The sequence below is a fragment of the Kryptolebias marmoratus genome, linkage group LG4 (genome assembly GCF_001649575.2).
Source record: "Kryptolebias marmoratus isolate JLee-2015 linkage group LG4, ASM164957v2, whole genome shotgun sequence".
Classification (NCBI taxonomy): Eukaryota; Metazoa; Chordata; class Actinopteri; order Cyprinodontiformes; family Rivulidae; genus Kryptolebias; species Kryptolebias marmoratus.
This window is the reverse complement of record NC_051433.1, coordinates 12,073,072-12,101,054: the sequence shown is the minus strand read 5'-3', so window position 1 is coordinate 12,101,054 and position 27,983 is coordinate 12,073,072. Positions and strand designations below refer to the sequence as shown.

The 27,983-nt window shown below is 43.3% G+C and overlaps 1 protein-coding gene across 1 annotated transcript; it reads left to right on the top strand.

Moving 5' to 3' along the window:
• Positions 1–27,978, top strand: cfap20dc (CFAP20 domain containing). The gene is made up of 17 exons (XM_017408218.3): positions 1–256; positions 374–463; positions 920–1,013; positions 1,109–1,181; positions 1,470–1,584; positions 1,718–1,865; positions 2,123–2,269; positions 4,106–4,257; positions 5,370–5,478; positions 6,431–6,523; positions 6,595–6,720; positions 7,872–8,191; positions 13,522–13,842; positions 15,297–15,533; positions 22,627–22,688; positions 26,350–26,444; positions 27,288–27,978. The coding sequence occupies exons 1-17, from the start codon at positions 182–184 to the stop codon at positions 27,404–27,406; spliced, it is 2,376 nt and encodes a 791-aa protein (XP_017263707.1). The 5' UTR covers positions 1–181; the 3' UTR covers positions 27,407–27,978.
• The last annotated feature ends 5 nt before the right edge of the window (positions 27,979–27,983 follow it).

Sequence of the window (27,983 nt, the reverse complement as noted above, 5' to 3'; positions counted from 1 at the left end):
TAAACTCAGAGTAGTTTATGGGAGGCCGGAGCGTACTTATGTCATTTGTTTGCGCTTCACATAGTGAAGCTACTTGCTTATTTATTTTGGAGATAAAAAATTGAACATTTTAAGTTTTTATCGCATAATACGGTTTGGACAAATGTAACAGGTAAAAATAAATAGCTACTTTATTTTGTTTATGCGAAGGCACGTCAAGTTACGGACTGACGCATTCGACGTGACGTTTCATACAATGTTCAGGAATGATTATCAAGTAAGTGCTAGTTAGGAACCTAATGAATTTGACCATTTTGCACAGAGAGAATCTCGCTTAAATTAGCTATAACATGAGTTGTTGAATGTGGTTATTAGCCTGTCGCTTTTTCTGCAGGGGGGAGCTGTGTTTGACATCTTCAGTGGACAGGGAAAAGACCCTGTTGCTAAATGGAAACTTTGTGGGGGACCCTCTGCTATACATAAAGTGAGTTTTACCAGCTTCTGCTGCTGCTTCTCTCAGTCCTGTGTGTCCTCTCGAGTCCAGCAACTGTATCGTCCTCAACAATTCATGCTGCATCTAATACGTTACATAATGGCTCAGTAATACTGTGTTTACTAAGTAAGTGCCATATGGTGACACTCTGATAAATCAAATCAGATGTTAGCTAACCACTTTTTGTGGAGGTTAGTTGCTTTTTTCATGCAACACTGACAAATATTCTTCCCTTCATTACAATATGCCAAGCAATACTGCCAGCTAAACACTTTTTACAGCTTGAATTGATCTTGACACATAGATTTTATAGCTCCAACCTCATATATTTGCTCCCATAAAACCCATTCGTCACTCCTGGGGACATTTACACAACAGGTATACCAGTCATAACCCGCAAGGACTTAGACTCGGCAAGGCCCTCCTCTGAATTATGTTCTCTCTTAGGAGTATAATAAAGAAGTTAAAGGATTTGTTTACTGTTTGGAGGGCAGCAGCCAGACAGTCAAGATGCAAATGCCAGCGAATGCAAAAATGTCTCGTAAGTCACTACCAAGCTTTCGCGCGTCCATCTGTAGCGTTTATTTACCTTTTACTGACTTAATTGCACCTCGGCCCTCTGCTGTTTCGTTCCAGTCGGGCTCATCCAAAGGTTTTTGGTCCTTCAAGTGAATATTCCTCGGTGCTGTGATTTTTCCGCTGAGCTCGTGTGAGTACTTTTATGTAATGAAAACAATACAGCTCACAATGAACATCTTTTTTTATGGGAATGTGGACTTCTGGAGATATCAAGGAACAGTTGAATTCTGGGGATTATTGCTGCTAATAAAGATCTTAAAGGGGCATCATGACGATTGATTTTATGGCACAATGTTAATGTGAGGACACCCTCCAGAGAACACCTTAGAGACCGATAATGCTTCAATTTGCCTCATCCTGGGACATCTTAGTGACACTGCAGTTGTAATTTATGTGCTTCTTTATTTGTTATTTACAGGATAACAGATCCGGAGCACCTAAAAAGGAGGCTTCACTTCTCAACAGTGCATAAAGAGTTGTCGGCAACATTACTGCATGCGAAGATACCTTTGACAGAGCTGAAACGGGATACCGTGAGTTTACACTCTAAATTTGTGCATTTTAAATGGGTACTTGGGTTGTTGTTGTTTTTTTTTTTCTCATTTAAAACTAAAGCTCAAGCTGCATCACTGTGAACTGAAAATTAACTCGTCTTTGGTGTCCCAGTGGTCTACGTTGTGCATCGACCTCGCGTCGTGGACCGGTAAGCTGTTCAAAGGATTTTTGACCCTGGATGGCATCACGTTGTTTGCTACCTGCAAAGTCCGGAGGATCTTCACCATGAAAACAGACCCTGGGAAAATGTCAGACGACGGTAATGCCTTCGGTGTTTAGCTGCAAATTATAGAGTTGTAGCCGCTAACCCCCCGAACCCATCAGCATGCGCAGGTGCTTTTAGAGCTCGGGACGACAAAACCGCCTCTCCCTGAAGCCATTCAGTGGCCTCAGCTTCCCGATGCTCGCTGTACACTGCGTGAATAAAACAGTTGGTTGTTTTTATTCATTAGCCCCCAAAATATTGTTAAATGTCACAAAACTCTTTGAGGATTTCTTTCCTTTTTTTAAATACAGACGCGCTTCTTGGTGGAGCTAGTCTCGCGGAGATGATCCCTCGCAGTTTCCAGTACCCACTAGACGTGCGGCAAACCGCTCACACGTTGAGCGCTGAGGTTTTGCGGACGGCAGAGATGAGGCCTGATCCCTTCAGCTCTGGCTCTGGTAAGTAAACATAAAAACCACTGATTCATGGCTCAAGGTATGTAGTCAAAAAAACAATAAAATTACAGCAATCAATATCAATTAAAAAGGCTATTTAACGTCATGCTTTTGTGTGCTTTGCCTCCTCTTCGCCGCTTGCGGTCCTTTTATGCTTTAGCTTGACACTGCCCCTCGCGCACAAAACCAGGTGTGGGTTCAATGCGCGGCTTTTTTTTTTTCCCACCACAAAACTTAACTTATGCTCTATCGAACGCCCGCTAGAACTGGCGTGGCGAGTGAGAAATTGGTCTTATCTGCAGCACAGGTACCTGACCCCCATCCAGCGCTCGAGTGAATGAAACGCCTGCTGTCAGGAGAGCCCTCCGTGTAGGAAAGGCGCTGTTAAAGCTGCGTAATGGCGGAGATGAGACGTTAAACTCTTGAATATAATGGGATTTTTTTTTTTTTTTAACAGATTCAGCTTAATTTGATTGCTTTTCTACATAATTTAAGTCATTTAGTGTATGTCCATTTTATTGTCCCAAAGCTATTATTTGGGTTTATTTTAAGCAAAGACGCTAATTATAATAATTACACTGTGTTTTTTTTTTTTTTTTCTTGTTTGAAATTTCTGCGGTCTTCATTCTCGTGTTCATTCAGGCCTCACCTGTGCTCAGGGAGCTGCAATTATCTCCTCGTACAAAAAAAAAAGACATGCACCAGTAATCCCGTTCTGCTGCCTTTGTGGCCTTTTTTTATCATCAAATATTTATTTGTTCTGACAGCTGTCCAAGTCATGTTGAATCAAGCAGCAATGCCCTTAGAAGAGAGCAACAGCCACACACGAGAAATATCTCCTCCTAATTAGCATCTGCGTTATTAGCACAACATACCTAATCATAATTAAAATGATTGCTATTAAAGCGGGCATCCAATTTTGACTGTGACAGACTTGTTTGGTGTATGTTGTTCCTTCGGAGCCCAGTCTGTCAGAAACTGTTAAAAGGACTCCACAGATTTTTTTTGTCATGAAGCAACAAACAAGCCCCCATTATCCCAGAGCTGCACCAAAGACTCTCTGTTTGCTCTAAAGGTCAATGAATTTTGACTCAAATCCGTGCAGAAAAATGCTTCCACTGAACGTACATCTCATAGTAATCCTTATTGTTATCCCGTTCTTTATGGGCTTCTGACAGATTTAAAGCACACTGAAATTTGCTCACTCCAAGGGGTACATCTCAGTGTGTTCCATCTGTTGTATCGCAAAGAAGAAGGGGGAGTGATTTCCTTTCCAACTAATCTCTGTCTGTATCGTGTTGTCGATCATGTTTGTCTTGCCGAGTGGAAGTGTTTGCTCGACGCTTTGATGAGGATCAGACGGAACGTGTGTTTTTGCTGTTAGCTTCAGCAGAGGTGGTCCTGATTAGCCCCGGCACACATACAGCAAGGTCAGGTTGATGGCATATCGCAACAACTCCCACTTCAGCCTATTATTTTCACATGATAAAATGAAGCAGATTGTTAGATTAGGGGGAGAAAAAAAATACACAAAAATCTATCAACTATCAGATCACTTGTAGCGTCCAATTTAGATCCAATTATTTTTTATTTATATATTTGTATTAAAAAAAACCTACGTGCGGCTTGTTATTCAAAATAGGGAGCCACTGTATGAACTATGAAACTGCATTTAATGTTTTTTTTCTTCTTCTTTTTCTATTCACAGTGGAAAAAAGGAACCTAAAATAGATACTGTTGCTAGACAAAATGCTGCTCCTTACTGACCTTAAATATTCTGGTCTGTTCTCCAATGAGTTGAGGAATTTTCTTCTTCTTCTTCTTTTTTTTGTCCTACAGTACCTGATCAGTCTCCCACTGCCATATCAACCAAAGATCGGAGAGCCAAGCCCCAGGGTGTCTTACACACAGCCTCAGGCTCCAGAGCCTCGGCACCGTCTTCCCAGACTGGAGGAAAAAGCAGCACAGCCTCAGACAGAGTGGCGAGAAATGTACCTTTTATTTACAATACTGTAATCCAACTATTTCGAGAAGGGAAAAAAAAAGAAAGAAATGCTGGTCAGCAGCAGCATTAGGAGCAACCGTGCCGCCGGAGTGCAAGGTTCCAGTTTTTATGTTGTCATAACACGATCTGACCCTCGAGGCGTGGACTTCAGACGTCCTGTGAAGACGTCCGGAGGTGCGCAGCCTCATCAGCAGCAGTTTTCCTTAAATCTTGTGCTGTAGGATGCAACGAGGGCCTCTGTGGGTTCGACTTCTCTGCCTTTGCAGAACATCTCTCGAACGCTGAATCAGGCTGAAATCAGGCAGAAGCAGAGGCCAAGTTTACACTTTGAGTGCTCTGACATGCTCGAACCATTTCAGAACAGCTTTGTGTACAGTATAATAGAGCCGAACTGCATAATGGAGCTCAATTTTTTGATAAAAGAGCACTTCACGGAATAGTCATCTATGTAAAGTGGTTTGCCTTGATGTTAAGCGGGAATTGTCAAACAACCGCATGACTGCTACGACCCAAACAGAGCGTCGCTTATGGTATCAGGTTCTCCTCGCTGACTTGTTTTCTTCGCAGGAATTGTCCTGCAATGAAACCTCTTCCCCGGATAAATGATGCACGCTGTTCCAGGCTGTGCTAAAATGTGATTCATCAGATCAGGCGACCTTCCACCGGCGCTTCAGGGCGCAGCTTGGTGGCTGACGAGCCTTTTGTAGGCGCTTTTGGCAACGAACTGAGGTCACCGCAGACACTTGTTCGTTCTTAAGTGACTCTGCCTCGCAAAATGCAGCCATGATACACTCTGACACCTTTCTCTTGTAGCCAGCAGAAAGGTTTTCAGCAGTTATGCGCAGCTTTTAATTACCAAGCATACTGTATAATTAAGCCTTGCTGGTGTAAACACGGTCCTTCCTTGGGCAACCTGTAGTAGATAGAAAAAAACAAAAAAAACAATCCAGACTGTCATTGCCCAGCTGTTTTAAAGATGGTTTTAATGTTCTGGCTGACTGGTCTATATGTCTGGGAATTGCCCGTGCCATCACGGGAAGAATAAAACAAAATATTTAGTCACTGAACTCATATTTTTCTTTTGATTATGTGCCACAGGGTTCCCCATCAAGTCGAATGAACACAAAGATTACTCCACAGAGTCAGAATATTACCAAGATGGGTGAAAATTTATCCCACGGTCAGCGCTCCCGTACTCCTCATGAGGGTAATTTTGAGCACATGGTGTGGTTGTGTGTTTTCCTTAGAGTCTCGAATGCTTTCAACGTCTTAGCGCATCCTTGTTCCTCCTGCTATTCTATCAAACCCAATTTCTGTGTTTATCGTGTTTTGTTTCTTTTTCATTTGTCTGTTTTCTTATAAACCAACTTAGACCAAATTCTCTTCCTCTCAGCCGCATCTGAGCGCACTTGTGCACACCTAAAGGTGCGTGTGAGCTCAAGAGACGCGGACCTATATATTCCCACGTCTCTCGAGCTCACGCAAAGTGTGAAAGGAGATAGATTTTTCAATGTACTTTGGCTTCGTGTTTAGCCGAAGAGATAAAGAAATCCAGCTCAGAAAAAAGGAGGACATATTAGAAATAAAGCCTTGGAAGCAAGACGCTACTGATGTTGCAGTACACTGCAAAAACCATCAATGTAGAAAACAGAAGGGGAAAAAAAAAACGTGTTTATTTCGCTTTGCCTTAATACCTGCAAGTATCCTATGGCTCAGAGTCTTGGTGAATGAAGTAATTCTGTTTTTTTCTTCATTCTACTCTTCCAAGCGTTGTGTATTATTAAAAGCATTACCTATGATGCAACAAATCAGCCAAAAAAAGAGTCCCGTTTCAATAGAGTATGTTCTCTCCAATAACAGCTTTTATGATTGGTAATACACCCTCCTTTCAGCGTGACTGAATGCAAAATCTGGATGATTAAAATTCCTTAATTCAGCTGAACATAATGTAGCTGGATATATTCCTTTTTTCAATGAATGAATGTAAGAAGCTCAGTTACCGAAATGCCTTCATTATTAGGGATTTTCACGGTGCATAATCAGTTCACGGATATGCTCCTGGCAAGCTTTAATAACATTGTTTGAATCTCTTTTATTTATTTTTTTGTGTGTGTGTATGGCATAAACCTTTTTTCTGATGTTGAAATTATTATTTGTAGGAGCATCTTTTGCACTCCAACCACGGCCGCCTCTGAAGAGATGTAAGAAGCCACGAGTCTCCGGCGCCGGAAGAGAGAGGCTACCGTCGTCAGGTAAATCGTACGCTTCGCAAAACAAAGCGCACGTGTGTACGGGGTTTAACTGTTTCGCGACGCTCCTCCAGACGCCGAACCGTGCGGCCGGAGACGGATGAGTGCAAGTGGGGAGAAACGCACCCTTCCATCCAGTGAGCAGAAGAGCAGATGGCAGCCTCTGACCCCGCAGGAAGAGGCAGCACATCCAACCCTGGGTAAGGCAGCGGGGATAAATGTACACTTCTACGTGGAGAGATAGTTGCATAAAAATATATAATAGGACAGCAAGGAATAGGAACACGAGACAAAAGGCATTGATATGCAGGCCTGGCGATTCTGATATCTGCTTGGCATGTTCTGGTTTTAATAAGCTGCTCCTCTATACTTAAGAGAAAAATACCTATTCCTTCTCTTTATATTATTCATAAATTAGATCACTTCAAAATATTGCATGAATTTTAATGCGCCTCAGTCTAAGCCGCATCTACTCTTTTGCCCCTACCCCTTTTAAATTTTACATAACCCACATCAGGGCCACTCGCATGACCCTCCTGAATCTAACCTGCGGACGCCCCCCTCCCCACCTCGTCCTTCCCTCCACATATCGACACGCACACACATTGTCCTTGCGAAACGAGCGCATGTGCTCTGAGAGCTCATTTATGGAGGTTTCTCTACAAGCAGTAAGCTCCTTTGGTGCGGCCCTGCCCACAGATGGAAAGTAGTTAGTTCATTAATGGTAATGTGGCACATTAAATAAAAGTCAGAGGGACATCTCCTGGGCCCAGGGTTTGCCACACAGTGGGCAATTAGAGGAAGTGATTATACTGTCGAGAGGTTCAAATTTGCTCACTCATTCAGATGTAGGTGCTTCTGTCTTTGAACTCGGAGAATAAAGAGTCACGGGTTTTTTGCACGCACGCACAAATTGAAGCAACTTTCATTTGGGTTTAGAAGAGCTTTTCCCCTCCTGACTACGCGGGGAAACAGCACCGTGTCAGATGTTGATTTCGTTTTCTAACAACAGTATAAAAAACAGCTACTAAAGCAGGACAACAGCGTTTGCTTGAAGACTAGGTGTTTTCTGCAGCTTATAAGGTTCTGTTAATAAGCTGGCTTACACGAGTGATCACTCATGAGGTTTTTTTTTTGTATATAATTTTTATTTTTTAAAACATTTTGCATAATAGAATTATCAAGTAAAACCTACAAGAACAATAAGTTTAAAAAAGAGGGATTAAGAAGGATAAATGAGCACAAAATTAGGGAAATTATGCCTAATGTGCCTTTGTTTGACGTTCTACCTGTATCTGTATCTGTAACTCACCTTATCATCTATATATAATTAATGTATTTTTTATTTTAGATGAGCTTAGTCGCAGCCCTGCCAAAGAAAGTCCCGGAGCCGTCGCCACACCAGCGGAGCCTCAGCTCCGACCGGGCTCGTCCTCCGACCTGCAGGTTTGGAGCAGCTGGGAGAGTGATGAGGGCTCCGAGCCCCAGCTCACTCTGCAGGAGGAGGTCTTCACTTTCTCGTCGCCGCCGCACTCGCCCAAACGAGGCCAGAGCCAAGGTGACCAGGAGGAGGTGGAGACGGGAGATGATCGGGTCCAGACCACAGGAGGAGGAGGGCGGCGGTGTGAGGCCCGGCCTGAAGACGACTTCGTCGGCAGTGAAAGCGACGAGGTATGTTTGCTGTAGCAGAGCGACGGACGCACGCATTAAAAAGTGCATCTTAAAAAAAATAAAACTGACTTGTACTACATATAGAGCAATGATTCCCAAAGTTGGGGTCGGGACCCCAGTGTGGGTCACCCAACACCAAGTAGGGGTCCTTAGATAATCTCCAGATATCAACTTATGATAAAAAACTTAGTTTTTATGCTATGTTTGCCCCATAATCATTACAAAAACTTCAAATACACATCCATAAATTGATTTAAAAAATAGCATAATGGATGTTAAGACTGTCTGTGTTGCCATTATGTCCTTATTTAATAGTCATCAGCATTTTTGGTTGTTTAAACAGCCAACAGATGGGGTCACACACCTTTGTCACTGTTATTTTATGGGTCGGAAGCAGAAAAGTTTGGGAACCACTGATATAGAGGACTGTCTCCAAACTATGTCAATCTAATGCATTAGTAACAAATTCAGCCAGTTATAACTCCCCCCAATAGGCTTCCTGTTTGATTATCTTTAATTCAATTTAATTTAAAATTGAGATTTTCTTTTCATTAACTATTAGTGTCAGAATGTGGAGTGTATGTTTTATTATCTGGAGTGTGGTGTGTCGTAATGCGCACTTCCCTTCAAAGGTCAGTGGATTTAGTTATAAGCTGATTTTTGTTAAACGTACTGATAAATGTAACAAAGAGCAGCATTTATTTTATGCTGAGTGGGAAAATGAAACAGTCGAGCTGAAGTTATAAAGACCTATCTTCAAAGAAATGCTAATTGCTTTTACTTATTTAAAACTTTATAATAAGTTTGATAATTCACAGCTAAGAGCCTCATTTTGTTGTGCTTCTGATTAGTTTGGCCTAATCAGATTTTGGGGCATTAAAGTAATGCACGCTGTCCGCCATTTTAATAACAAAACTCCATTTTTAAAACACAAATACGCAAAAATCGTTGCCTCAACCTTGGTGGAACATGTCAGTCGAGATGCGCAGAGCTCCAGAACCGCCAGGATGATCTCAGTATTACAAAGTTAAACCGCATAAAGAATGTTTGTTTCAAAATAAGTGAATCTTTTTATGGTGACCTTTGTAAAGTGCAGGTATAACCTTTTTCTTCCACGAAGCACTGTCCCGAGTTGACATTTACTTTGGAATTCAAATTTATTACCTGTAGGGTTTAAGAAACAATTCATATCTATATTCAAAACCAGGGGAAAGTGCACAGTCCTTTTCAGGCTGTCACTTCACATCATTTAGTCAAATTGTCCTCCGCCTTTGTTTATTATAATCGGCGTACGATTAAACAAGCGAAAAAAGACCAACAACAAGAAAAAGAAAAGAGAACATCCTGTGTAAGTGTTTGCTTTGTAAGTGGGGAGAAATCACATGGTACACTCGTGCGCTCGCTCGCTCGCTCTCTCTCTCTCTCTCTCTCTCCACACCCACACACCCTCTCACAAACACACTTACACACCCACATGCAGACAGGTTGTTAGAGGCGAGCATCTTTCTCTCCGCGCAATCAAATGATCATGTTGCCTCTTCGCTGGATTCATCGGAACACTTCAAAAGCAAAAAAAAAAAAAAAAATGAGCACTTCAAAAGAAACAAACTCCTCTACACACACATGTGGCCTCAGGTTTTTTTTTTTTTTTTTTGTTTTATAAAAACAAGAAAACAATATCATTTTTTATTATTATTATTTTAAATCTACCACTGTTTTGTTTTATTACTCTTGGAAGTCAGCACAAACGGGAACGATGCGTCCGAAAAAGCCTCGCCCGCGCAAACGGAACAGCCCCCCGCCACTGCGGCGCGTCAGCCATTATGAAACTCGCCGCGCAGTTGGTTAATTTCATTTTCCGCCCTAATATTTAAGCCCCACTGCGCTTTGTGGCGACTGCTTATTAGCACTCTGGGAATTGAACTGATGACAACTGATGAGAGCGAAAATAGATTGCAGCACCTTGTAATGAAACGACACAAACTGGGGGAAGAGAAAAATAATTTGCTTTCACGTTTGACGCGCTGAAACGGCGAAACGGCGGGCCTCATTTTTGTCAAAACGAGTCGACTTACTAGTTAGGTTTGTAGCTTCGTTTGGTGGAAGAGTTCATAAGATGTAATGTATTCTATTTTGAATCTAACAAAAGTAGTGTTGTAAAGCACTTTGAGTCGCCTTGTGCTGAAAAGTGCTATATAAATAAATGTACCTACCTACCTACCGACCTAATAAAATATATATATATATTTTTGGTCTCTTTCTGCTTCGTGTTTATTGTAATAGATTTTTATAGCAGCTTTTAATACAAGGTCTTTCTTTTGTTGAGCACAAAATTACAAATCCTCTGAAACCACTGGATTTAACATGCTGATAATCAGGCAACCTCAAACAATTTAGATTGTCATTTTTTATACAGTTTCTTAAAAAAAATTTTTTATCTCAAATAACACAAACTAACCACACCTTCAACTTTGCTACAAGCATGTTCAACATAGCCGGATGTATAAATATACAGCAACAACTCTCTGCTTTCCTAATACAGTCAGCAACTTTGCTCCGCTGGTTGGAGCCCCATCCCGCCTTGCTTGTGTGGCTCCATATGTAGCCGCGCTGAGCTGCACCGTTTGGCTAGATAAGCTGCGGTGAATGGGGCACAGGAGGATTTGGATATAAAGGCATTTGCTGACGCCGTGATAACTGGACTTACGCCATTCTTTAAAGGTTTGTTTAGAGGGGAAAAGGAAGCGCTCGGAAAAGTTTGTTGGCAAAAAACTGAAACTTAACAAGCCGCCCAGACGCAGGTCAGGTAACGAGGTGTGCTAAATTAACGCTCGTACTGAAGACAGGGAGGTTCAGTGTGACTCGTAATGACATTTGCTGAGTGAATTCCTGCGAAAACGCCCGCAGGCAAACATTCCCTTCTATCAAACCGCCAAAAAGTCACGTAAATAACTTTCCGTCTGCTATTTTGTTTCATGCGGCTATTGTGATGTCAGTCTTTATGTCCTGCTGAACGGAGGCTCTGCTGTAAACTCAGGAATATTGTTTTCTTATCGCTCTGAAAGGCGATATAAAGGAAAAAGGGAGGGGAAAAAAAATGCCTTCAGACCGACTTATACATACAGACTGGACCATTTCATTACATGAAATAATGTAGTGGAATAATAACTTTGCATTTAAGCCTGCTGCGTCTCAAATTCCCAGGGTTTCTTTAAGTCGCGAACCAGGCTTTTGTTTGCTGATCGACACCGTTATTAGTTTCCTCATTAGATCCTATATATAACCTGTATATTGTCACCCAGTTCCCTTTGCTCACTTTCAGGTCTTAACACAGTAAGAACGTCGTGACAGGAAATGCGTGACAGGGAATTCGACACGATCACAGCTGTTTACAGTTCAAGAAAAAGACAAAGTGACAAAGACAAAGCTCTGTGTGGAAATGTAGGACTTAAACCTTCAATTAATGTGCCGATTCTTTTAAAAATTATTTCATATTCTGCATCCGATGCTTGTCCCTGCCCTCAGCTTTAAGTAAGTTAGCAACAACACACCAACTGTTGGCTGTGTAGCGTCACAACCTTGTCGTCAATAACGGTTCACCACCCAACCCAAGTCTTCTGCTACGCTCTAACTAGAGTTAAACTCATCTGTGTTTATTTTACCAGCCAACACTGGTCAGCCTGATTTCGATATAAATATATATATATATATTTTCATTTATTGCAAGTTGCTCTTTTCTGAAGTTGGAGCATTATTATCTTTCCAAGTGTTGCGTCAGGTTTGTGCAACTCTCTCGAGCAGACATTGGCTCCTAAACAGAGAGAAATATTAAAAGCAGAACAAAGCAATGAACTTCGAGCGCACGAAACACTTTGAAATTTACCAAAAAAAAAACAACAGAGCAAGGTAAAGTTTGTTATAGCTTTCAGATGAAAACAGATATTTGATGCATGATAATAATATATATATATAAAAAAAGGCAGTTGACTGACGGTGGAGTATCTCGGCGAAGAGCCTCCTTCCTCACCGCCACGCCCGTAACCCGTCCTTTCAATAATACATGGGACTCATTGCTTTCTTTTCACCTGAACTTATGAAAATGATAAGGCGAAGAAAGAGAAGAAGGAAACAAATAATATATAGAGCCGGTGAGCTAAAAGCCTCCGGGGGCTTATAACCCTTCACCCCCAAAGAAAGCTACGAGATGAAAGATAAAAGGAGGAAAACACAGAAGGGGGACGTTATTCGGAGGAAATAATGTCGATACCATGAATCTCCTTAATGTATATCTGTTGGTAATCAGTCCAGACATACATATCCTGCAACTGGCTCTCTCTGTTTTATGGGGAATTTGCAAAACCCTGGGAGAAAAGTGAGGAAATCATTCCAAAATTACTGGTTTTAGACTGGGATTTCTCAGGTTTTCTTTGAATATAAATAGAGTTGGATGCATCTGTTCGTGGAGTTCGGATATTAAATCCGTGGTGGTTTGTAACCAGTAGTGCAGACTCACATTAAATTAATGCTCCACAGGAGTTCTGTCGTTATGAAACATTCATGCAGGGTAGGCTTGACGTGCGCAGCTTTGCTCCGTCGGCGGACGACGGAAGCTGTCGTCGGGGTTTGTTTCCCAACAAGCTGCGGTGGCTTTTACTGCCACCCAGTTCCACGCTGACAGAGAACTGTCAGCGCACAGAGATAAACTTCCCGCAACCTTTTCACAACAGTCGTTTATGCTTTTCCCCCACGAACGCCTTCTGCTCTGTGTTTTTCGAAGATTCGCCACGCCGGGGCCTTGTTAACCCAACTGCACGTGCCTGACCGCGGCGTGGGCCGTACGACGTGGTCAGCTGATGTGCAGCGACTCTTTCGGAGGCGTCTCTCTGACGGTTCGGGTACCCCTTTTCTTTCCCAGCGAAAGTGGGTCATCGTTTGAATTCTGTGCTGCAAATTCAGCTGCCACACTCAGTCAACAAAGTTTTTAGCGTCACAAATCTTTCCAGCTTCCAGGGGGAACTTTTTGGTATTTGGAATTGTGGCTTTCAGCCACACGTTCCTTCAGTTTTGAGGGGAACCATGCATTGCTTTATATACAGTACAGCATCTTATATAACCTCCCTGATAGGCAACCAATTTAAAGCTGGAGCTAACTCTGAATGTGATGGTTGAACAGAAGGAGCGAGGGTGAAGTGAATGCTATGAATCGGTTTGCCTTTATGCTGTTGTATTTTTGTGGTGAAAACATCCTTTTGATTGGACAAAAAAACAGCATTGAGTTTTAACAACGATAAGAGATGCATCACCGATTGAAAGTTCTCTTGTTTTTCCAGGATAAGAGCCACAACACGTTCCACCGTCAAAGATCCAGCGCGTCCTCTCCTGCTCCACCCAGACCCGCTGATGCGGCCCAGCGTGTCCGAACCGAACGCCGCCCCGAGTCGTCGGAGGCGATCCAAGCGCCACAGAAACGGCCCGGGCCGCTTCTGTCCGGCGGGGGGGCTGAACCGGCGGGGATGGCCCCCGCGCGCTCCCTCTCACCGAACAGACGGGACCTCGAGTCAGAGGGCCGCGTTCGGGACGGGAACAGCAGCGTTTCGCTTTGTAGGAAACTTCTGCAAGAAGTCACGTTGGGCGGCGCCGAACAGCACAAGGTGACGCTCCCGGTCCCCGGCAAACAACAGCCCTCTCACAGCGCAGCCCCTCAAATTTGTTTTTCTGTTTTCAAATCAAGCAAATAAATAGCTATTATTTTCTATTTCCTGCTCATAATTAACTGAATAGCTGTCTGTGGGCCACCGTTGCTAATTACCCCCACTGTGAGCTGCCTCCGTTTGATGTTCCACCGTATAGTCGGTTCGATTGTGTCAACGCTAACAAGAGATGCATCCTCATTAAAGACGCTATAGGAGCTCATGGAAACAGACTTGACCCTTGAAATACCCTCTAGATTTGCAATTCAAAGTCACTTTTTAAACTGCTTTTTCCTGTTCTGAGAATTACCGTCATAATTCGAATCTGATAAAAAAAAGAAAAAAGGAAGGTGCGTGGACCTAACATGGAGGAGGATTACACTGCATCGTTACAGGAGCGTTAACCCTCTTTGAGCACTTTGTTAAGGCTTCATTGTCTGTAAATTCGTTCGGCAGTCACAGCCTGGCTCTGAGCTACTCTCAGTGGTCCCTGCAGGCAACTGTTTTCTCTGAAATCCACCTCAACATCAGGCAGACAAACAGGTGGAACACTGAATTGAATTAAAGATATTAGTTTGGTTAAATTGCATCGAACGCCTCTAGACGAAGTTTTGACACAATTCCTAAAATCTGCACTGCAGAAAGATGTTCGCTTTCATCCGCGATGTAAAAAAACGTGGGTTTCAGAGGCCGTGTGTGAAATGCGCTGCTTATTAAGAAACTTTATGCTGTCACGCCTCGCTGTCGCTCTCGTCCCCACGGCACCATGTGATCTCGGGGTTGGTTTAGACAGCCACAGAGGCTAGTGAAAATGTTTTTGGGATCAAAACCTGGTCGGTTAAAAAAAAAAAAAAAATATATATATTTGAGGGAGTCCCCCGCTTCTGTCGACGAGATCCAGGATCAGAGGGGAGTCGCCCGAAGTGATCAGAAGGCCTGAAGCAAGTTCTGTCACGTAGCTGTTGCCTTCTGCATGTGCAAAAACTCACCGCTGAGTGATATCGCAGCATCCTTCATCAGTGCAGCGCCTCACCGCTGATTTGTGCCAACTCCAGCAGTCAGCATGCAGTGACGGCTTTGAGTGAAATTTTGTCAAAGAAATATGACAAGGAGTTTGTTTCCCCTCCTGCAGCTCCAGTGTATCGACTACCATTGATTTATCACCAGGGCAACACCAGGCTACCTTACACTTTGTCTGACAAATCAAGTTACCATAGAGTTTCCTCAATCAATACAGCCAATGTTAAAGGAGGGTCAGAACAGCAGCGCATGTCCACAACTACCTTAATGTCTGTCTGGCTTTTTAAGCCGGTCTTAAGGTGTTCGTCTCTTTTTTGTTGTTGGCTCATTTAAAAAAAAAACAATTAATGCTGATAGCTTCTAAACCACTGTTCTGTGTCTTATGGGTTCGAAAGGAAGAAGACGACGCAACGATGACGGCCGCCGATCCAAGTCATCTGCGTGGCGGCGTACGGACGCGTGAAGACGACGACGACGACGAGCTCCGAATGCTGGCAAGCCTGAAGAGAGAGCAGGACGAGGATGAGGGCGGAGCTCCGGGCCTCAGCCTCAGCGCGTCTCAGATCCGCCGGTGCGACGTCAGCATCAGCCTGAGCAGCGACGACGCCTCAACCTGGACCCACGTCTCCGTGGTCTGTACTGTCATGCTCCGATGCACTTCACTGTTCACTAACAAGCGGCGGGCGTGCAGCAGACTCTTATAATCATTAGCAGTTTGTCCTTCTCCCGGTCTTTTTCTTTGAAATGTTTCCTTTGACCCCGGTTGATCCTCGCTCTTGTTCATTTCCATTTCAAGCCCCAGCTTGTGCCACCCTGAAGTGCTAATGCACCTTCCTCTCTAGACGGCTTTCTGCATTTCAAAAGCTTGTAAGGCTGGCACCGCGTTTATTGGCCTTTTTCAGCTTTTAAGAGTACACTGGATTAATATCTATAGCACCCTCGGTGACTGAAAATTATTTAGGTCATTTGAAATTTACCCCCAGAAGTCTTTAAAGAATTCAAAGATGGTTCAGTTTGCTCTTGGCTATTGAAGGTCATTATATTATGGAGCATTAGCATATGCACGATGCACTTATGAAGACAGAGCACTGCTGGGTTCACTGTAGAATCCCCCGGTGAATACATTTATCAAAAATGCTTCAGCTCCAGGGCTGTTACCAGCTCTGTACACGCAGGTGTCTTTGAAGGCTCAGGGAGTCAAGATGCACATAAATAGCGGCGTAACCACAGGGATTGTGATCTCGTGGTTCTCTTTGAGGACTTGGCGATTTGGTCACCAAAAAAAAAAAAAAACCCAAAGAAAAACAAGTGGATTTAGGTGCAGCTTTCAAAAGGAGCCAGGAGAGATTTCTAGAAGTGATCTTAAGTCAGATGCAGTGTTTAAAAAAGTGTAAATATGCACAGTATGGCAACAGCACCACCAACAGTATATACTGAAAACACTTTCAAATTAAGAGTAAGGAATGCAAACACGTTGTGGCCAACTTTTTTTTAAAATCTTTTTAAAGGAAATCAATTTAGAGCCATTTTAACAATTACACATAAGAAACACGTTTAAAAAATCTATTTACAAGGTAAAAAAAAAAGACAATTAACAAACCTGAATAAAAAAAGTAATATCTTGTCCCCCCGGTGCTGTGACTTCAGTGGTCCCCGCTGCTGTCATTCACACTGTTGTTGCTGTTCTTCCTGCTTCAGCGGCCGCTCTAACAGCCTCGACAGACTCTCACGCCCAGGTGATTGCGGGCTCGCATAACTCGAACCGAACGCAGGAAAGCCAACTCGTAGATTTAAATTAGGTTTCACGCACGGACGCGGTTGCCGACTTTATAGCTTTTCTGCGCAGACACTGAAAACGCCTGTGAGTGAAGAGAGAAGCGTCGTGTGGATGGCACTTAGACCTACAAGTGAGAGCCTGAGTCAAAGACAAGAAAAAAAAAGAAACCTAACATTAACATTTTTTTAGTATTATGTCCAAAAATGTGTTGTTTTCTTTCTTGACAGAAGAACTGTTTGCAGGAGAATCTTTGACAATTGCAAAGATTTCAATTGAATTTTTTTTTTTTCCCACCTGTCAGAAAAGCACTGGCAGGGAACTTCATCCTACCGCCTCATCAAAAAGCAATTCCACTCACGTCAGCGCAGACTAAATAGCTCACAACAAGCTCGCAACTTTGTAAGCGCGATAAAAGCACAACAAGCTCACCGGCAACGCTTGAGTGTCCCGGCGATCTTCTTCACAAAGGGGCTTTTCTTTGTCTGACAAAAAACTCAGGGTAGACGACTCCCACTCCGTTTTCTTTGTTACCTGGGTTAGACGCTCTGCGTTTTGTGGTTTGTTGGCTGAAACGTAGCAGCGGCGAGGACAACAGAGCCTGCCTGAAAAGTTCTGGGGTTTTCAACCTAAGGCGATCGGATCGACTCGACGGGGAACTTGGAACAGCACTGTTTCTCTGTAAGCTGTCAACCCAAGAAACAACCAAAAAGGTTGCAAAGCGTAACCCCTGTGCTACTTTTGTGTTGAAATACGTTTAATCCTACGTTACGTTGTTAAATCTTATCAGCTTTACTTTTAAATATGCTTCATCATATGTGGGTCGCAGCATCCTGGAGTCTTTCCCCGCCTAATTTTGGTCTGAGGTGGAGTACACTCAGGCAAACACTCAAGGCCAGTTTAGAATCACTAATTAACCTAATCTGGTCGTCTCTGGGTTTGGTTTACTTGTCTTTAACCAGCGTCTCATGAGAAAGCCCACACAAGCTCCAGCAGGAAGGGGCACCGAGACGCCAGCAGCTTCAAGACATGGACCAACCTGCTGGGAGGCGACAAAACCAACCACTTTATCACCAAATGAATTACAAGCTGGAGTCGATGTTATCGCCCTTAACTTTCTGTCTTGTCGTACAAAAAAAAAACCAACAAACTATTTTGTTCTAAAACCTTGACCTTAATGCACCTCACTGTTACTCCGAGCTCCACAGAAAGGGGCACGCGTGTCTTACGGAAAAGCTAAAGTGATAAACACAAAGCGAAGCAGCCCCGCGCCCAAATTAGATCACCGTCTTTGCATTCCTCGTCACGCCGAAGCGAGATTTATTTTTACACGCCGCACAATTTTATTGTGAAAAGGCTGCCGCCGAGCTCGGCTCCCCGCGAGAGTCGGAGGTACGGAGTTCTTCCCCCCGAAGAACAAAGGTCCACCTTTTACCTCGCAGCCTGTAAATTTGCTGTGCCAGATGTACATTAGAGGTAAACATTAGAGAGCGCGCGCACAGAAAGAAGGAAAAAGGGAAAGTGCCACTGGAGAGGAGCTGAACCACCAGCCGTCTCCTGTAAACAGCCTTGATTAAAAAGGCACTGAGGTAAACAGTGATTATCAGGCACTGTGTGGCTCGACGTGTTTGCCAGTAGGCTCGTGCAGCAAAGTGTTCCAGCTAAATATTTTTAACAATTACAAGCTGCATTTTTAAATTAAGCCTTTGCTTTCGTAACCGCTAGTTACATAGTTTACATAGTTTGAGGCAGCGTCAGTCAAAGGCAAATAAAACTCTCTATGTTTTTTTTTTTTTTTTTGATTGCCGTCGAGTCAAGTGATACAGTGATAACAAGGCAATGGAACACAAAGGCGGAAATGAGGGGGGAGTGGTAAGGATCTGGAGCACCCAAATTTTTATGATGAAACTGGCGTTATGAGTCAAAGGAAACCCGAAATGTCAGCTCTGAAAAGCCGGTCATCTTGTGTTGCTTTTTTTTTTTCCGGTTTCTGCCGAGCCGTCATCCGCTGCCAAAATTACAGGCAGCTGAAGTTGCTGTGCTGAACTTCCAAACCACACTTTGCTTTGTCGGGCCGAGAGCCGGGGTTTGTCTGAACATAAACCGTGCACTTCTTTTAGCAGCGGATCCACTCCTGCTTTCTTAGAAATTCTAGTCCACGCAGGTTACAGCGACCAACGTCGGGCACCAGGTTTTACGTTCCGTCGGGACACTGAAAGGCCCCGGTTTCTGTATTTTCAATGGCACTCTGCAGGTAACCCATCATCATCAGTCCATATTACCTGCTGAATTCCACGGGGAGCAATTTTTGTTCCTGTCTGCGGAATTACATAAAGGAGGCAGTGGGTCACACAAATAGCCAGAATTAAATCAAGCAGTGCAAAGACTACGGCTCCAGTGTGTCTGCTTCTTCATCAAAGTCATATTATAAAATAGCCCTTAACAGGTACAGCGCTCAAAGAGACTCCCGAGGCTTTAATGTGGTCTTTAGCTCGGCCCAGATGAAGACGCCTGTGTGTCTTAGAGCTGAGTGTTTGTCCGCCTGTCTCTCGTCACGTTCACCGCAGTGGTTCTGCCTCTGAATCGTGAAGCAGAAGATTGTTTTCTTGTCGTTTTATGGAGTCCTTGAGCCTGCGTTCGTTGGCCTTTCGTTGCTCATCTGTCCCTTCACTGTACCTGCTTCGACGTTATATTCAATTTCTTTGAAATAAAAGGCACATATTTTTATTTTTGTCTCGTTAGCCTGTTACAAAGCTGAACTTTTTTTTTGCGCTGATCTGACCGGGGGAAGCAAAGGATACAAGTGAATTGCAGGTTTGAGAACAAAAAATAAGAAGGTTTTTGTCAAAATTATCTTTGGGTTTCGGTGGTTTATCTCATGTTCTGTCCAAAGAGAGTACCTCCAGTGTGACACTTTGTGTCATACCAGGAGCTGATGTTCTGGACAGGCGCTCCACTTGATGCTCCACTTGATGCTCCTCTTGTTGCGTAAAATGTCTACCTGAGGTGTGTTCCAGAAAGACAAAAATGACTTAACTGCATTCTAGCATAGCTTAGCTCTCAGGAAAAACTAAACCCGATCTTGGGTCGCCACGAAAGCGAGGAAAAATGCACGGCTTGTACGGCTTTGTGTCATTCTTTACGCAGCAACCTATGCTGCAATAAGAGAAACATGAAAGCACACGTTGTATTTTTGATTCAGGGCTTCTTCCTCTGGTTCGTGCTCTCACTGCAGGACAGCATGAGCAAGTGCCAGAAGGCAGCCATTTGAAGCCCCTGTGTGAAACACGGGCGGGTTTCTGGCAGGCAGAGAGGGATTTCCAGAGTGTTGCTGATGGTGCAGGAAGGTCAGGGAGCAGAGCGGCTGGTCTGTAGCTTTAAAGCAAGTGTTCATCGGGCTCGGGAGTCGCTTGTTTTAGTCTGTGAGAGCGTTTTACTGATAGAGGTGGAAAATCTGTGTTTTTCACTGTAGCTGTTTACTCAAAAATACATGAAAGTTAAACCCATGAATTTAAAAAAAAAGGGGGCGTTTTAAGTTCAGACTCAGTTTTCATTCTGGAGTACTGGAAATTATAGCTCCTTTTTTATTATCACAAAATAAAAGGGTTTTTCATCTGCTCAGATGTAACTCAGAAATAGTTTCATGGACAGATGTGGATCATTTTAATTTTGTTTTTTTATTCATCGGTTAGGAAGGCAACCGTCTGGAGCTGTTGTGTTTTTGTTTTGGAGGCTGTTCCTGTGAACACACAACATGCAGGCAAGCGAGCTCTCGTGCAAGCGCAAGTGAAACAGGCCGTTCTTAAGCCGCTGAAACAAGTCGAATCCCGTGGAGAGGCAGCATTAGGAACGGCCATAACAGTTTGGTATGTTCTCTGTAAAAGAAAAAAAAAAACATGCACCGGTGAGTTCAGTAACATTAAAAGACCTTGACGTCCTCTGAGAGCAGCTGTGGTGGAAGAAGAGGAGTCTTTTTGTTTTAAAGTGGTAAAGCAACACCCTTCACTAAATCCTGTTAAGTGAAAAAACACCCTATAGAGCTGAATGACAGATCCGTATCAACACATGAAAGTTCGTCAGAGGGAACGCCGAGGGTTCGCCTCAGGTCACTCAGGAACCTTTCCTCGAGAGGAGAACAGCTTCAGCTTCAGCTACAGAACCTGAAATCTGCTCACAAAGGGTTTAAAGCTAAGAAACAAAGAACACCAGCTAAAAGGAGCAAAAGACTAGCTAAAAGCAGCAAAAGACTAGCTAAAAGCAGCAAAAGACTAGCTAAAACCAGCAAAAGGCTAGCTAAAAGCAGCAAAATGCCAGCTAAAACCTAAAAATACCAAAAGGCTATCTAAAAGGTAAAAGTAGGAAAGTGATATGTAAAGGCTAAAAGTTGGCAAAAAGTAGTAAATGGCTGGCTAAAAGCTAAAAATATCAAACACTTAGCTAAAAGCTAAGAGTAGCAGAATGGTAACTACAAGCTAAAAGTAGCAAAGCAGTGGCTAAAAACTAAAAATAGCATACAAAGACAAAAACAGAGCACAGTATGCAAAATAAAACAATGTTTTAAAGGGACTGACTAAATCTCAAAGTGTTCCTTTTGGGAAATATTTGTATGTAGAGTAAAATATTTTGAAAAGTATAAAACTTACACAAATCAAATGTCATAGCACCTCTCTCCAGAACGAGCTGAATGTTTTGACAGAGGAACGGCTAAAACGGCACGAACTATGCAGAAGTAATTAGATTGGAAAGCATGAACGCAAAAATAAAAATAAAACAGGAAAACAACAGCGTGAACGCCGAATCGGCATTAATTACAAAAAAAAAGTTCTCCAAAGCAAAGAGCAGCCCTAAAACAACGCGTGTGAACAAGTAAACCTTAAATCAGACTGATGTGTACCAAAAAAAAAGTGGGTTAGAGAAGGCTTGGCAAGCATACATCATGTGTGAAATATGTGGAGACAGGATGATAGCAGCGCCATGCATGGCTTCCACCGGCGCCGGGTCACAAGTGTGTATTGATGATGCGACAGACTGAAGCAGTCGGATGAGTTATAAAGTGTATAGAGATATACTGCCTGCTCAGGTTCAGCCAAATTGAATAACGCTGCTTCATGGACCAGATGGACAGCGGTCCAAAACATATTGCAGAAGAAACTCATGAGGTAATTTAAGGTAAAAAAAAGAGGCAAATCAATCACTTGGTCTCAGCCATATTGAGCTGTATTTTACTTGCTGAAGACTAAAGACAAAAAAGAGCCACAAACAATAAACCGCTCCAGACAGCTGCAGTAAAGCCTGGCAAAGCATCACAGAGGAGGAAAACCCATTCTGGGATGTTCATTAGATCCTGACTTCAGGCAGTCGGCTTCACCAGAAGATTCTCAATAACGCTGTAAAAGGCGGAAAGCCGGAGTACCCAGAGGGAAACCCACACATGCACAGGGCGAGCATGCAAACTGCGCACAGAGTCGCACTGACCCGAAGTTACCTCCCTCTCTCTGTCACTCCCGCTCTTCCAGGAGGGTCATACCCGACACAAGCGCCACGAACCGCCACGCCACTGCGCAGCCCCCCCTCCCCAAGCCTCCTGAAAACCGCACTGGAGTTGACAGAAATCCTCCTCGCGGGCGCACGCGAGTTGGCTAGACTCCTCGTGACGGTCGCCTGTCAAAATCTGGCACTTTTATTGGTTTTTGGAGGCATCAACATTTGACGAGTAATGACCTTTCAATTAGTCATTCTTAGCATTAAAAATAAAATTATTTCAATCTTGACGTGCAGTAAGTGCACATCTTCTTCTTCTTCTCTTTGTGTCATAATCACATCCTCAGTAGCCTCTTTAACAGTACGAATATGAATAAATAATAATTTGAATTTCGTGAAATGTGTTGAGGTTGAGCATCGGTGACATTTGAAGCATCTTCTGACTTTTCTCTCTCTTCTCTCCCATCCAGCCGGTGAATCAGGGGCATCACTATCAGAAGGAAATGAACCCGTTGCTTCAATCAAACCCAAGGTAAGGTCGGCACTTATTGCGGCATACAAGTCAAACGCTGCGCATTCAGAGTAAAAATGTGGGCTAACCATAGCGTGTGGCCTTTCTTTCCGTTTCGTACATCCTTGTGTCAGGCTGAGAGAGCAGCTCCCTTTAAAAAAAAAAAAAGGACCTGACACGTCTTGCTCCTTTAGATATTGGATTATTAATATTCTCGGCGAGGAGAAGGTAATCGTTTGAAAGAACTGCAAGCACCACTGATATTTATCATGTATTACCTTTAAAAAAAAAAAAAAAAGAAGAAGTCGAGTTTGTATTTGAATTAGGTTTTATATTCAAAAATATTCATGAATCTAAAAAAAAAAAAAGAAGAAAGCTGGAGATTCCTAACTAGATGGTAACCAGGGGCTGCAGTATTTACACTAAATGTCAGCTGTCAGATGGATGAGGATTATCTCGCTCTCAGATGAGTACAAATAAACTTAAGAGTGTGTCAGGTGCAGGGCTTTTCTGCTCCCAGAACGGCTGTTGTCATTTTCACATTGACTTTTTTATTATTTTAATATATATATATATATATAGAGAGAGAGAGAGAGATGATTACGCTTATCTCTGGAGAAGATTTGATGGCGCTTTCTTTTCAATCACTCCCAGATCTGTGGTAGACGTCAGACTTCGGGTTCTCAAATAAAAATGCAAGCAGTTTGTTTTTGTTTGTTTGCTTTTTTTTTGTTTTTTTGTTTTCCCCCTTCTACACATGAAAAGAGTCAGTGGGTTTTAAAAGGGCTAGCAGCCAAAAGACACGTCGTTGTGCTTCCCCGCAGGTTAACGCGAACTAAACTTCTAACCCTCGAGAAGGAAGGAGAAAAAAAAATGGTTTAAATTGACTCTTTTTGCTGCTGCAGGAGAGAAAATAATTCAAAGCGTTATGGCCGACATTAACTTCGTGCAAGTGGAGTTAAGCAGGATGCACCTTTTAACCACAACAGCGCAGAAAAATGAAATAGATGTTCATAGCGACGTAGGGATTTTGCAAAAAAAAACCCAAAGATTTTTGTATCACCAGGAGAGAAAATAACTAGAATTTTTTTTTCCCCCTCCCCGCTTGTGTTATTTGTATTTGAGATTTGTATAATTCAAGAAAAGATTCAACAAAAATGTATAACCTTCACGAAAGCCCGATTTGTTGTTTTTTTTTTATTGCATTTTATTTTATTTTATCCATCCTTAGAGGAAAGTCAGCTCAGAGATCTGAGGAGCTTTTGAAACGGGTTCAAACGCTGCTTCATCGCTATCATTAATCGAAGTAGTTCTAATAGGGAATAATAAATAATAAAAAAGAAAAACAATCTATCATGTGACAGCGCAGCCTTTGAGTGAATCTCCTGCACCTGTCTGGAGGCTGCGCCGTGGCGTGCTGTTTGTCCGTCCCGGCGCCCTGCTGTGACAGGGTATGAATGGATCCGGTTGTCCTTGGAGGCTCCTGGAGACGCTGCCTCGCCTCGCCTCGTGGGCCCGCCGCAGCGCCACAGATGCGCCTCTGTTCTCGTCCGTCTCTTTACGGGCGTACACAAGCACGCGGCGTTATTACAAAGGAAGACAAAGAGGTTGCATCACAGATTCCGCTGCTCTTAATTATGCAGCCGCCTCCTTCCCAACGCTTGTGATTTATTGATGAAAAGCGCACCCCCCTCCACCCCACCCCCTTTTGAGAACACATGTTGACGAGCACGTGTTTGCGTTACCGGTTGGAGAACCGTGTAGGAACATCCGACCAGCTGCAAGGATGGATGTTTACCTTTTGTTGCGTCTGACTTAACGTAAGCGTAAGAATGCCAAGGCGCTGCTCTCGGATTGAATGTCCACTGAAATGAAGCTCGCTCTCGACTGCCACCTCAAGCACGCCGCTCCGCAGCATCCCCAGCTGTAAAACTGAAAATTAGACTGAGGAGCAAGGCCTGCTTTCCATATTAAACAGCAGCTGCACAGGATTTGTTGTTGTTTTCTTTGTTTTCGTCTTTTACCGGAAACCCTTACAGTAAATTCTATCACTGTGGGTTTTTTTTTTTTTTTGGAGCATCCTGGCACCGCCGCAAAGCTCTCTGTCTGTCGAGAGCCACAGCTTCCTTGACAACTAAAACGCTCCTGTTTCCGTGCTTAATGTTGCCATGGCTTTTTAAGAAACATTTTACCGTGCGACGTGCCCTCTTCGGTAGCGCCGTTTTGACACGGGCTTGGTTCGCATGAAAACAGCCGGCCATATCGTAAAAACTACCTTCACAACATGCTGTTGAGAACTTTAGCGGCGTTGCCAAGTTATAATATACATACATATATATATATATATTCTTTTTCGTCTGAAAGCTGCAGTATTTGGGAACGAGAAACAAAAATATTTTCAGGACACCATTTGCTTTGCAGAGGCGGCGTACCTGCGCACATCAAATGAAGCCGAATTACCGTCTTTATACCAGGTCTGTATTTGGATTTTTTTTTTAAATCCAAGAATTTAATCACTCTTGCCAAGTCCCACTTAACATTTTGAAGTCCAATTTACACCTCGGTAGCAGGGGCCCTTGTCCTTGAAAATTGCTTCCATTAACTTTTGTACAATGTTCCTGCCTATCAAACAGTCAGAAGGGGCTTTTTTTTTTGGAGTGAGGTAAATGCTTTTGTTAGCAGGAAAAATCAAAGCCTTGGCGGAGATAATGCGCTGTCTCACATATGAAGGGTCTAAAACCCCACCACCACCAAAAAAAAAAGGGCAAAGAAGGATAAAAAGTCGTCTTTAAACGCATGGAATCAGACTGTGAAAACATATCTTGTCAGGTTTAATATTGGCGTGCTACTTATTCGTTCAAACGCATCTTTTTTTTTTTTAAATCATTGTTTAAATTTTTGTGAAGTTGTGACCGTATAATTCCAAAATCTGGATTTGTTGCAAAAGCTGCTTTCAGATTTAACACTTAAATGGCTGAAGCAGCATCAAATTCACAGTATTTTGTAAAGAAATGCCGTGCACATGATACGGCCCTTTTTGCTCGACGAGTCAAAACGCTGTTTTCAATCGCTGTGCTCCTGGGTGGCGCGACAGACCAAACCGGTGGCCAACATTTGAAATGATCCTGCTGCGAGGCAAATATTGTACAGAAGATTATAACTGTAATTCCAACGTTTAGTTCGCTCCGCCTCGCTCTCACCCAGAGGCGCGAGATGTTAATGGGCGATTGCACAACCGACGTACAGCCAGAAATGATTATGAACGCCGCTTAACAAATGAATCTCTCACCGCTCCCGAGCAGTAACTCATCTCAAGATATTTCCCCTCTCTGGCTGCAGTTGTGATTCAAAAAAGCAGGGTTTTTTGTTTTTTTTTCCCGTTCGCTGGGGAGGGAAAAAGTAGCAGACGTATATGGTCGTACCCCGGCGGAGAGGAGGGCACGCTCGTTTAGGGAAGAAACGAAGACCCTTGGAAGCCGCAGCTGGAGTCTGAATTTAATAAGTGGCCCTTCAGGTAAATCTGCGAGACTGCAGGAGAAGTGGCTCAAGGACAGTGGATTCATGGATGGGCTTCGGAGAGCGCGCGATGATGGGACTCCATTGTTAAAATGTCATAGGCTAAGACGGCGAGTGTAATGGTATGTGTTGTCATGACTGTCTGGCTTTATGGTCTTCTCCCTAGAGAGTGGATGGACGTGCTCAGCCCTCCTATTATGCCTCCCAGCCAGCAGAGAAGGTCAGGCTGCACGCAGAGCCATTTGGAAAGACTAGTCAGAGGTATGGTAACCTTCGTTATAGTCCTTTTACCCCTCCCGGACGGCTTTTTATGTCCTTGGGAGTGCGTAAGGCAGCAAACAGGCCGATGCTTTAACGCGAGTTTACACGGAAGCTAATGGAAGCGGTCGTCGGTGACAGAGCTTTTAGAGATGTTACGTTTTCCACCAAGGATGCGCGCGGCGTGGCGGGGCGGCAAGTGAAAGTGTATCTGATTAGAGTCCCGGAAAAAAAAAAAACAAACAATAAGTGCACAAGAGTGGAGCTGTTTGTCCTCCACATGACTCCATAGGTCAGAGGAAACAGCCCCCACCCCCCCGCAGACACGTCCACAAGGTGAGCCGTCGAGACCTTTCCCAGTTTACTACATCATTTTCAAACCTGTTACACCGTGTGTCATATAATTAGTTTCCATTCTTGTCGCACCGGCGTTCAGGTGAGATAAAAGCGCTCGTCCCGACGCATCCCGTAACCTTCTTTAGCGTTTAACTGCCTGTCAATTTACCATCTCAACTCCCGTGCTTTAAGGTAGCGGGGGATTACAGGGAATCTCTTTACAGCTTCATAATTTGGCGCTGCGTCTGGGTGTCTTAGGGCTTTGATTGATTAAGGGGGGCCGGAAAAGAAAAATGACAGCAGCAGAAAACTTTTAAATCCCCAGAGTCTGAAGGTCACCCAACCACCAAGCTTCTAATTCCCTTTTATTTCAAGCCGGCAGAGGAGACCCTCAAAAAAAAACCCACACAAATCACTCATTCATCTTTTTATCTGTGCAATCTTGTTGCATCTTTATGTTTTGGACACAAAGGTTTCAGAGTGATTTTTTTTTTTTTGGCTTTAATACAGGAGAAGACGAGCCGGTGAAAGAAGAGGAGGATGAAGATGAATATCTGACACTGCTCTATGATCCTTGCCTCAACTGCTATTTCGATCCTCAGACAGGGAAGTACTACGAACTGGCTTAACTCGAAGCCCATTAGAATCGGAATTAATAAATCACATTAACAGCGAATGAATTGCTTCAGGATCTTTTTTTTTTTTTTTTTCTTTTTGAGGCCAAGCCTTATTGATCGAAAGCGGATTCCCCATTCATGACAAACCCCCTTTTTCTGTGTTTTTTGTTCCTGGAAAACTATCGGCGGCTTTGTGTCGCCACGTGTACTTCGTCACGCTAAAGGTTTTTTTTTTTTGGGGGGAGGGGAGGGAGCGAACTCAATCCAATGCAAGTCTTTTTTTCTTTTTTTTTACCAGGCATGAGATCATTCACTCGCACATCTGAGTTCAAAATGAGTTCTTTTTTTTTTTTAAAAAAAGAAAAGAAAAAGTCTTGGCTAGGAAATGGATATGGAAGCTTTTTAAAGAACGCACTGGAGCTTCTTTTTTAAAATGACATTTAAATTGTAGATGGATTTAATGGCATTTTTTTTAGTCAGAATTTATGCAAAAAAAAAGAAGAGAACTGTCACCAAATGGGTTGCCGTGTATCCGACGTGTTTTGTTTTTTGTGTTATTTGAAATAAATGTTTTGACAAATGGTTGTGG